Consider the following 11,145-nt stretch of genomic DNA (forward strand, 5'->3'; position numbering starts at 1 on the left):
ACATTAATAAAAACAAACTACTTAATATTTTTCGGCATTTAAATATTAATTAAAAAAAAAGCCTTGTACCCACAAAAATAAGTCTTTTTAAGCCTTCAAAAAAGAGCTTAGCCCATCCCAGGCTGGGAAAAATCATTTGGTCATCTGTTCCAACCTAGTCGTTTTAAGTCTTCGGTTGGGTACCCAGCCCAACCCAAACTTCACTTCTCAGTACCAGTCTTTGGGCTTGGATTTAGCTTAGCCCACGAACACTGGAGTAATCTGAGACTTCGCTTCCTCTTGGCCATCTGAGCCCAGCCCATTAGCAGAACAATTTTTTCATTTTTTCTTTTTTTAATAAAATAGAATGGGGTATTAACAAAATCTAGAGCATGGTAGGGGCGATGTTAACAGTGGGGGAGCTTAACGCCTCCAACCAACTTCACCTCGTCTTCTCCGCCCTTTCTTCCACCTTATTTCTCTGTCTCTGCACCATACGCACCAATACACACACACAAACAATCCCAAAGCAGCCATGGCTTCACCTCTTCTCTCTAGGGTTTCCATCTCCAACGCCACCGCTGGTAACACCATTTCCTTCTCATCTTCAGTCTCCAATGGCCTTTTGTGGCGGCGATCCATTGCATTTCCCGATAAATCTAGCCGGAAGGTCTCTACTGTTCAAGCCAAGATCAGGGAAATTTTCATGCCCGCTCTTAGCTCCACCATGACCGAGGGCAAGATCGTGTCCTGGATCAAATCCGAAGGCGACGTCCTCTCCAAAGGTGAGAGCGTCGTCGTTGTTGAGTCCGATAAGGCCGACATGGATGTCGAGACCTTCTACGATGGAATTCTCGCGGCAATTGTTGTTGGCGATGGAGAAGTTGCTCCGGTCGGTGCTCCGATCGGGCTTTTGGCGGAAACCGAAGAGGAAATCGCGGAAGCCAAAGCTAAAGCTTCAAAATCTGGTTCTTCCGCGCCTCCGCCTCCTCCAGCTCCGGCTGCCGCTTCGGCTTCACCGGCTGCTCCAGCTGTTGCCCCGCCTAAGTCGGCTGCTTCGGCGGCGGTACCTGATGGACCGAAGAAGATTGTTGCGACGCCTTTTGCGAAGAAGCTTGCGAAGCAGCATAAGGTGGATATTGGTTCGGTGGTTGGGACGGGACCATTCGGGCGGATAACGCCGGCGGATGTGGAGGCAGCCGCCGGAATTTCACCTTCCAAGAGCACTGGCGTCAATGTGGTTTCATCCGTTGCTGCTGCTCCTGCTCCTGCTCCGGTGGCTGCTGCCGCACCAAAAGCTGCTGCTTCTCCGGCTCCTCCTCCCATTCCGGGGTCGACGGTTGTTCCTTTCACTACTATGCAAGCTGCAGTGTCAAAAAATATGGTGGAAAGCCTTTCTGTTCCCACTTTTCGCGTTGGGTATCCAGTGTTAACTGATAAGCTGGATGCTCTATATGAGAAGGTACATTTACTGCACTCTTTTATTGAATTAGTTTGTGAGGAATGTAAGTCTATTGGGTCTGATTTCTGTGGAGAAACTAGGCTTATTGAACTCAATTGCTTCCTACATTTCAGGTGAAACCAAAGGGTGTAACCATGACTGCTTTGTTAGCAAAGGCAGCAGCTATGGCACTTGCTCAGCACCCAGTTGTTAATGCAAGTTGTAAAGATGGGAAGACTTTTACATATAACAGCAGTATAAACATTGCGGTAGCAGTGGCAATCAATGGTGGGTTGATAACCCCTGTTCTTCAGGATGCTGATAAGGTAAATGACATGCATTTTCTGTGGAAATTCGTGAAAAAATTCTTGTATCCTGTCAAGTTATGAATGATGTTTTGATTTTTAATTTCGAAATTAGTTTAGTTAATAATTTGTTTTTGATGGTGTAGTTGGATCTCTATCTGTTATCTCAAAAGTGGAAAGAGCTTGTAGAGAAAGCTAGGGCAAAACAACTTCAGCCCCATGAGTACAATTCAGGTTTTCATTGTTTAATTTTTCTGTGTCTTCTCCTCTCTATACGGTTTTGGGGCACTTAAAATGTGGGTTGTTCTTTCTTCTTTTGGAGCAAACAAAATTAAGTTGTACTTCTCATTCATCCAGGGACCTTCACTCTGTCCAATTTGGGCATGTTTGGTGTAGACAGGTTTGATGCTATTCTGCCTCCTGGTCAGGTGAGTTGCAAAGCCAGGACTTTCACCTCTATTAGTTCATAAGATTCTTCTGCCCTTTTGGGCATGTGTGAGCTTTTTCTCAAAATTTGGAATGATGTCAGGGGGCTATCATGGCCGTTGGAGCTTCAAAGCCTACTGTTGTCACTGATAAAGATGGATTCTTCAGTGTTAAAAGTAAAATGCTGGTGAGTTTATTTCTGTATTTTGATGCTCAAATGATGCTTTCAATGTTGACTAGCTGTTAGATGTGACATTGAAGATCCAAATCCTATCAATAACCATTTCATGTGTTTATTCTCTTTCAATGGAACTGTTTCCCTTTCGCATTGGAATGAATTAAATTTGACTATTTCATTGAGCTATGTTGCATGACACTGAACAAGGTGCCTTCATCATAGAGAGCCACATTTTCATACAGTATTAATTAAAGTTCTATACCTTTAACTTAAGTTTATAAATTTCACAAAGGAGGACTTGATTCATTGCGTGTGGCGAAATAGCTGCCAGTTTGCTCTGCTTATTGCCAACATCAGAAAAGGAGCATGTATCTGCCCTGATCCATTTAAATGTCATCCATTTTGTTCTTTTAGAATAGTGTAAAGACCTATGAGAATGTCTTAAAGAAAAACTTTTCTTGACTGAGCATGAATGTTTTTCAATCTGTTATACCACTCTCTTGGTTAAGTTGAATGTGAATGCACCCTTTGTTATACTGCTCTCTATTTCATCTAATACCTTTGTTAAGAGGATTGTGTACTCCTTTAAGATCTCATTACTGCTGTGGGTATTTGCACCAATTGGTACAACAGTTCTGGCCAACTGATTCTCTCTCTCTCTCTCTCTCTCTCTCTCTCTCTCTCTGCGCCCCCCCCCCCCAATAGGAAACTAAGTTATGGCCAACTGATCTTTTGAGTTCTGCTTGGCAAGTGGGTTGTGCTGTGGTCATGGTCTTAAGTTTTTCCCAGTCATAGTTAAGGAAATCTTATCACTTGATTAGCTAGGTCTCAATAACATTACTTGGGATTTGTAACATGCTTGACATGAGTTTTGATTGTGTTAGGCAATGGTGAGAGGAGGAGTGCAGTAAACCCAATTTGAAGGTGGAATGCCTTCTTTGTTTTTTAGTCCTCTCATGGAATATGGAATAGCAACTTGGTCTACTGTTAAACCCACATTTTTGTTGCATGTATAAACCTGCAAAAAAACACTACCTTGGTTTCTGAAACTGATGAGGGCAGTGTCAGTGGTTGTGCTATTCTGAAATACAACATAGAATCTAATATGCTAACATCCTGATTAAATTAATCAAGTAAAAGATGGAAGTAACTGGGAATCCCTCATTCTGCAGAAAATATCTTGGCTAGTATAACTTATAACATCATGCATCATTGGCTTGCATGTCTCTTAGCATTCAGATCTCGTTAGGGACAACAGATCTTGTTGGAGTACATGATTCTACCTGTTCTTGGTTGATGATGTGCATTTATGAGATGGTTGTTTATTAGTTGAAGTCCTTGACTTGTGAATTTGTTTATCTGTCAAATTCTGCTTATAGTATTGGAAAGCCCTATTTTTAAATGTTAAATAAACTAAATCCTATTCCAGAGGTGCCCTGAGAAGAAGAATTAAAACCCTTGATAATTCATGTTTTCTAACTCCAGCCTTTTGTCGCGCCAATGCAAATGATTTTGTCTAACTTGTCTTCTTTTCTGGGGAGGAGACACCAAATTCTTCCTAGGAATTTTTTTTTTGTAGCAAAACACTGAACTGAATTATGAATCCTTTTTCAGGTAAATGTTACAGCTGATCACCGAATTATCTATGGTGCTGACTTGGCAGCCTTCCTTCAGACCTTTGCAAAGATCGTTGAGAACCCAGAAAGCTTGACATTGTAGATGATGATTCAGGTTTGGGCGGAAATTAGTTGATATTGAGCTTCTATTCTTTTGGGGATGACGAGACTGTAGGAGAACGGAGTGAGGCCAAGGAACATGGTTTTGCATCTGCAACCTTAGTAATCCCTTGAGATGCTATTCTTATGTTGTATTTCTCTTTAGTTTTGTTTAAGTGTTTCAGTGCTTCACACACTGCTGAGCGTTTTTTGAAACACGGAATAACCACCTGAAAGTTGTTGATTGAAAGTGATTGACCTGTTAGGTAGTGGACCTTGTAAGGCATTTTGATAAATTCATTTCCTCTGTGTTCTCGGATTAGGCACTGAGTTTGATCCAACTCGCATATATGGTACTAAACATTTGCTTAACTGGCACAGAAATAACGACATGAAACTGCAGTCTCGAGTGACTCTTCCGAACTATAGATTGCACTCACAGCCCTCACCCTTGTGGGTTGAACGGCTGGCTCCCTTATTTAGAGATTTCTTGGGATTTGCCATGGGCATTCACTCATCCATGGAGTTTGTTCTCATTTCCATGTTTAACAGAACAGATGTCATATAGCCACGTGCATGCTTATAGTGGGGTTGGACTCATTGGAGGTTGGTTGGGTTTTCTTGTTTTAAGTCACTAAAACAAGACGACCTGAAGTCTGTTTCATTCTATTGCTAAGGTAAGGCCTAGGAGTGGGCCTTCATATCTTTTGGACCTTGAGGTAATGTCTGGGAGTGGCCGTCAACCACGATTAAGATGTCGAGGCAACAAATTTTCGGATTGACAAAAATAAAAAATCAGACAATAGACAAACAATTCTTTAAAGGATTGATGTAATCATATGGTTGGATAAACACTGTGGGAGCCAAATCCATGTTCTATGCATATACATCTACTTGTATGCTACCTATCTTGAGTATGCCCGGCCACAACCAGCGGAAAATACCCAAGTTCAATGAATTTAGAACTAGTATAGAACCAATGAATGCAAAACAAATCCGAAATTAGAAACAAAAAGGAACAGAGAAGCACTACAAAATGCTGTTGAGATGCGTCATGGTTGTCTTCCCTCTTATAGCATTCTGGAGCAGCAGAACAAGTATACCGCCCAAATAAGAGGTCTTTTTGTAGTATCGGAGTCTCTGACACCTCCCACAACAGGTTAAAATCACCAATCCAAGCTGATATTCCTCGCCATGTACAGTTCATCAATGTACGCTATAACTGGAAGTGAGGCATTAATGTACCTTCTCATCTGCTTCTCTGCTGATTGACCTGCAACCATATATATATATATATGAAATGATCACAGGTGAGGTCTAAGGGATGATACATCAATAAACCCATGAAAACCTACTTATTTTGTGTAAAAAGGGATCATGAACTCACCATTTTCATTTAGCCTCACCAGAAGTTGTTCCCTAACTGGAAGAGCATACATCCCAGCAGAAACAGCCGTCCTGACAGCCCATGTATGATATGGTGCACAAACTTGTGAATAAGCTGCGGAAGCTGCTTCCCTTAAAGAGAAATCACTGAAAGCAACACAACATAAACATTGGCCAAACGATCCAATCAGCATCGCATCCATATTGCAGCCATGCCAGTGCCAATAAAATATATCAGATGTGACCAAAAGTATAAAGAAAGAAAGATGCTATTGTAAAGGAGAAACATACTCGGATAACAAAAATTGTTCAAATAAAGCTCTGATGAGGTCAAGACCCTGCCTAACTCGGCGTAAATTTCGGGAATGGCTTCCTGCTGATCTCACAGTGTTATTTTCTATATCACGGTCGATTATATCTTCTAAAGTGTCATATGTTTTTGATGCTTCCAAAAGATCACGTATCTGAATGTTTCATTCAAAGCATTAGATCCGGGAGAGACCAGAAATAAGTTAAATAACACATGGATAAGTCACAGAAGTGCACAATATATTGAGTACTACTATTCTTAGGACCCTACATAGAAGCACAGTTTAACTTCAGAAGGCAGGTTTGATGCAAAAACCCCAGTGAGTATCAATGGAAGGAGGAAAAAGGCCGTCCATAAAAATATAAAAACCCATATATTCCACCGCCAAGAAATTGACACCAAAGTGGAAAAGGGACTGAAGATCAATAACCCATATTACCTCACTGTTGAAACTCCTTTCTAGCTGGTGAAGTGGTAACAATACCACATTGTTCATCATCCAAGTATCATTAAGGAGTCTCAACCCCCTGGTTTAAAGAAACTATAGGAAATAAGAAATTGAAATATATCATGATACATCAACTTATGTTGCCTTCAAAATTTGTCAGCATGACAACTCAGATAACATCCAGAGCAACAGCAGGAAATCTCTCTGATCATTTTCCCCTGAGACTTCATATAACTCTCATTGTCACTCTTGTCTAACTTAAAAATAATGATTTTTTTTCTCTTTTATTGAAATTGGAAAGATATTGAACTTCAAAATCTAGTATCCTTGTTCGCTTAATCTTGGTTTGTATCTTCCACTGTTGGCTAGTGTGGTCAATCTAAGTCTTAACATCTCTGCCTCCTTCCCTGACGAAGCAATTCTATCATTTGCTTTTCCTGCCTCCTCCCCTTTAGGTAAGATGATCATGTTGCACAATCACACAGCATTATAAAGACCCCTGGTGTATCATGCTTCACCAATTGATATTTGGGGCTCGTATTGGAGGCGATTCATCAAAACTATTTCTATTATTTACTAAAACACTATAGCAGAACTGCCTTATTCCATCATTAAATTTGTGCACATACAGTTGTAGCAGAAATGTCTGTTATCTTCAGTGACAATCAATCCTCAAAGATACCCTTAATTTCTTTCCATCTTTTCTTCCCAAAATATACCAAGTTGATTTCAAACGTTTCAATGCTGGAAAGTTTCAAATATGGCATCAAATGCACAACTGAACTTGTTTGCCAAGCCTCTATTGATGCCCTCCGATTCTTCATGGACAAAGAGATAGTGAACATGAAAGAGCCATGTGTATTTATATGATTGTACATTTTTTAAAAAGATAAACTCCATCAACATGCCCCATTTACAGAGGGACCCCTCTTCACTCCTTGCGTCTCCATTCAAACCCCAACGGACCCACAGTTTTATTTTGATTATTGAACCTTGAGGAACAAAACGGGCTTCCTATTAAAAGGAGAAAATGGGTCCATTTCAATCCAGAAACAGTATAGTGAAAATAGCAATATGCAAAATTGAAACGAACAAGTTTTTGTTGGTTAAAGATAATAGACTCCTAAAACACCCATAGAGAGAGAGAGAGAGAGAGAGAGAGAGAACGATTGAGATGAAAAAACAAAACCTTGGAGACGTACTCCAACTCAGCGAATTTGAAAGCGATGCCAAGGCAGCCAAAGAGAACCGAGACGAGAGAGCAGGCGTCACAGAAGGTTATCAAGCGAAGGTGGTATGAGGGGCATGTCTTCACCAACTTCGATAGCTCCTCGAAAGCCTCCGCCATGGCTGCCAGAGGCGTTGCTTTAACGCTCTCTTCTTCCTGAGCCATGTTCCCCATCGCTTTACTTCCCCTCCTTGGTCATCCCTTGTGTTTTGATTTGTTTTTTATTTATTTAAAATTGGTCTAAGACTTTTATTAAAATTATAATTGTTTCCCCAAAAAGGTTGGAATTTGAATGGGGAAACGGAATAAAACAAAGGTGGGTTGGAATAATAGAGGCCGCTCATAAGTCGGTCCTAGATTTTCTTTTAATTACAAGGAGATGCCAGGTGTTGCGGAAAGGCCAAAGCGTGTGTTGTGGTTGTGGATTTCTGGGTTGGCTATTCATGCGCCCTTCCTCACGCCCGCACCGCACTCATTCCCTCGCCTTCATCCCACCATTTTTGACCCAAAATAGTACATTGAATTTTTTTTTTTCCACGTTCAATCTAATGCGTTTGTACTGCTGTCATGAAATTATAGTTGATGCGTTTGTCTTTAACTTTAAGTTAAACTACGTAGTTGGTAATTACAATTCTATTTTTTTTTTAAATGATCAAGATCATAGTTACCCACTTCTACTTTAACTTTAATTATATATATATATTATGTTATTTCATTTAAAATATTTAATTTTAATTTTTTAAAATAAAAATATAATATTATTTTGATTTTAAATAAATTTATCTCATTATTTAAATAATAATAATATATAAAATTAAATAATTGATATTTTTTATTTGATATAAAAATATTTTTTTAAATTTTATTAAAACAATCAACATCATATTTAATATAAACATAATTAGTTAATTATATTTAAATATAAATAAAATATAATAATTTATATTTATTTAAAACAAATAAATTATAAAAGTCTATTTAAAAAAACAAATAATATAAATTAATATATTAATTAATAAATTTGTATATACCCTTTGAAGAGCCAAACGCTATTAGTTTTTTTTTAGGGATTTTTCATAGCATTGGAGGAGCTAGGCAACACCTGAGATATGGGGGCCCCCTTTTCCCTACGCATGGGACCAGCTGATGGGCATGGCAGGGAGATGGCCAAACCATGCTGGTGGTTGAAGGCACCATACTTGCTGATGCATGAACAGCAACCCGGGGTGATGGAAGTTGGCTTGAGAGGAAAGGCCAGGGGAAGCAAAAAAACAGAAAAAAGAAGGGGAGCGTTCTAAGGTACGTCTGCTAAGCCATATTTTTTTTATTGCCATTGAAATCTTTTGGGTTGAGGTTATTATGCTATAATATATCCGCTGCTTGTTCTTCATGTGAAATTTGATATAGAATGAACTAATTCTTCTTTTGCTCTCCTTTGTGTGCTTGAGTGATACCTTTGAATCTCCATTTCCATAACTACTCCTCATTTCCATCATCACGTCCATTTTCTCATGCCTCATACCCAACCGAATCTGTTAGCCACATCCATTCCAACCTCCATACCCATCCATCAATCCTCATGCACGCATGGTCCTCATCTATACCCATCACGTCTTCTTTCATGCTCATTGCACCCACTGCTGGCTGCCCATTCCCCTCAAAAATCATACCCATTACAATACCCATCCTCTACACCAACTTTCATGCCCGTCTTTCCCATACCCGTGGGCATCTCTCACTTACCATCTTCCCATTCCTGCCATCAGCCAAAGCTCTCATTCTTGGTGAGGATGGACTCCCGGAAGCGTGACGACTCCTCCCTCACGAGCCCTCTTGGAGGCGGTCGCCCTGGGAGAGTGAAGAAAAAGAGCTTGAAGGTAGCTGCCAAGGAGGCTGCTGGTGGGGCTGATGGTGCTCGGCTGGAGAGGTGGACTGTGAGGAAGTTTGGAGCTCTTGGGTTTGCCCATGTTGGCCTTGAACTTGGGCTTAAGTTGGAGCCCAGGCCCAAGCTGTGATGGTGATGGTGCCTTGGGCTTAAGTTGGAGCCCCGGCCCAAGTTGATGCTGAGGATGGATGCCTTGGGCTTGCCCATGGCTTTGGTTTTGGGCTTAAGTTGGAGCCCAGGCCCAAGTTTGCTGATGGAAGGCCCCATTGCTCCTTATGCTAGCCACTCTCATGGCCCAAGTCCATGATGAGTGAGCCCATTTAGCTACTTCATGTCCTAACAAGTTTTAAATCTTTAATCTTAGTAAACTATTAACTTATTCATGCATTTTCATTTTACTTTTTTTTCTTTTTTTTTTAAATTGGTTAGCTCAAACTTAAAGGCAATTAAAAGACAAATTATTATTGTTAATTATATTTTTATCTTGAAATTTATACTATTCAATTTCACTAGCTTAAACATTATGATTGTTAATTATTATTTCGTATGTATCTATTTATCGTCTTTTAAAATTTCATTCGTTAAAGCCTAATTCTAATTCTTCAAAAATCCAACATCCCAAATTTAATTTTCAATCTCGAAATTTATACTATTCAAATTCGTCCGTTTAAATATTATGTTTGTCAATTATTATTATTATCATTTCGCATGTATCTATTTGTCATCTTTTAAAAATCTCATTCATCAAAGTTAAATTATAATCTTTGAAAAATCCCATATCCTAATCTAATCTTTCAATAATCCGTTTAAATCTCATTTTCATCAATTAAGAATTATTATCATATGTTATCCAGCTATCTAAAGTCTAAAGCTTTCAAAGAAATCATGTGTTTTGATTTAATTCTTCAATTTTTTCATCCTATACGAGTTTACTAATTTAAAATCCGATGTCCTAACTTAATTTTCAAACCCCTAAAAATTCCACTATTATTTTTATTCCGTTTAAATGTTATTTTCGTTGATTAGTATTATCATCCTATACAAGTTTACTAATTTAAAACCCAATCCTTCAGAAGCCCGATGTCCTAACTTAATTTTCAAACCCCTAAAAATTCCACTATTCTTTTTATTCGGTTTAAATGATTATTTTCATTAATTAGTATTATCATCCTATATTAGTTTATTTATCCAAAATCCAATCCTTTAAAAAGATCCAATGTCATAATTTAATTTTCAATCCTAAAATTCTACTATTTGTCTAAATGTTATTTTCTTTAATTAGAATTAGTATCTCATATTCATTTAGTTATTTAAAGTCTAATCATTCAAAAATTCCATGTTTTAATTTAATTTCTCAATCCTAAAAATTCTACAATTCATCTATATCTTATTTAATTCTACAATTCATCTATATCTTATTTTCATTAATTATAATTATAATCTCATACTTACCTAGTTATTTAAAGTCTAAATCCTTCAAAAATCCCGTGTCTCAGATTTAATTTTTCAATAGTTCGTTTAAATCTTATTTTCATCAAATAGAATCATTATCCCATATATATCTAGTTATTTAAAGTCTAAATCCTTCAAAAATCCAATATCTTAAATTAATTTTTCAACGACACGTTTAGATCTTACTTTCATCAATTGGAATTGTAATCCCATACTTACTTAGTTATTTAAAGTCTAATCCTCCAAAAATCCCCTGCCTTAATTCAATCTTTCAAATATTCGTATAAATCTTATTTTCCTTAAATAGAATCATCATCCCATATTTATCTAGTATAATCTATCAAAAATCTCATGCCTCAATTTAATCTTTTAATAATCCGTTTAAATCTTAT

The 11,145-nt window shown here is 38.2% G+C and overlaps 3 protein-coding genes across 3 annotated transcripts; 2 read left to right on the forward strand and 1 right to left on the reverse strand.

Annotated features, from left to right (window-relative positions):
• Positions 1-357: 357 nt before the first annotated feature.
• On the forward strand, positions 358-4,385 carry LOC100261197 (dihydrolipoyllysine-residue acetyltransferase component 4 of pyruvate dehydrogenase complex, chloroplastic). The gene is made up of 6 exons (XM_002282251.5): positions 358-1,441; positions 1,555-1,746; positions 1,872-1,959; positions 2,083-2,153; positions 2,255-2,338; positions 3,944-4,385. The coding sequence occupies exons 1-6, from the start codon at positions 515-517 to the stop codon at positions 4,046-4,048; spliced, it is 1,467 nt and encodes a 488-aa protein (XP_002282287.1). The 5' UTR covers positions 358-514; the 3' UTR covers positions 4,049-4,385.
• Positions 4,386-4,858: 473 nt separating this feature from the next.
• LOC100256114 (ACD11 homolog protein) lies at positions 4,859-7,671 on the reverse strand. The gene is made up of 4 exons (XM_002282264.5): positions 7,378-7,671; positions 5,722-5,894; positions 5,432-5,577; positions 4,859-5,317 (listed from the first exon to the last, which is right to left on the reverse strand). The coding sequence occupies exons 1-4, from the start codon at positions 7,588-7,590 to the stop codon at positions 5,211-5,213; spliced, it is 639 nt and encodes a 212-aa protein (XP_002282300.3). The 5' UTR covers positions 7,591-7,671; the 3' UTR covers positions 4,859-5,210.
• Positions 7,672-8,795: 1,124 nt separating this feature from the next.
• Positions 8,796-9,682, forward strand: LOC109123575 (uncharacterized). The gene has a single exon (XM_019223817.2). It carries the CDS (start codon positions 8,928-8,930, stop codon positions 9,429-9,431), a length of 504 nt encoding a protein of 167 aa, XP_019079362.1. The 5' UTR covers positions 8,796-8,927; the 3' UTR covers positions 9,432-9,682.
• The last annotated feature ends 1,463 nt before the right edge of the window (positions 9,683-11,145 follow it).

Source organism: Vitis vinifera, chromosome 1, assembly GCF_030704535.1.
Source record: "Vitis vinifera cultivar Pinot Noir 40024 chromosome 1, ASM3070453v1".
NCBI lineage: Eukaryota > Viridiplantae > Streptophyta > Magnoliopsida > Vitales > Vitaceae > Vitis > Vitis vinifera.

What these genes read in the sequence shown, in the direction of transcription:
- LOC100256114 (XM_002282264.5), bottom strand. Translation starts at nt 7,590, where the DNA reads ATGGGGAACATGGCTCAGGAAGAAGAGAGCGTTAAAGCAACGCCTCTG. An exon ending in AGTTGGAGTACGTCTCCAAG is followed by an intron (nt 5,895 to 7,377) that starts GTTTTGTTTTTT and finishes TGAAACATTCAG; the next exon opens with ATACGTGATCTTTTGGAAGC. An exon ending in GGTGAGGCTAAATGAAAATG is followed by an intron (nt 5,318 to 5,431) that starts GTGAGTTCATGA and finishes ATATGGTTGCAG; the next exon opens with GTCAATCAGCAGAGAAGCAG.
- LOC109123575 (XM_019223817.2), top strand. Translation starts at nt 8,928, where the DNA reads ATGCCTCATACCCAACCGAATCTGTTAGCCACATCCATTCCAACCTCC.
- LOC100261197 (XM_002282251.5), top strand. Translation starts at nt 515, where the DNA reads ATGGCTTCACCTCTTCTCTCTAGGGTTTCCATCTCCAACGCCACCGCT. An exon ending in TTCTTCAGGATGCTGATAAG is followed by an intron (nt 1,747 to 1,871) that starts GTAAATGACATG and finishes TTGATGGTGTAG; the next exon opens with TTGGATCTCTATCTGTTATC. An exon ending in GCCCCATGAGTACAATTCAG is followed by an intron (nt 1,960 to 2,082) that starts GTTTTCATTGTT and finishes TCATTCATCCAG; the next exon opens with GGACCTTCACTCTGTCCAAT.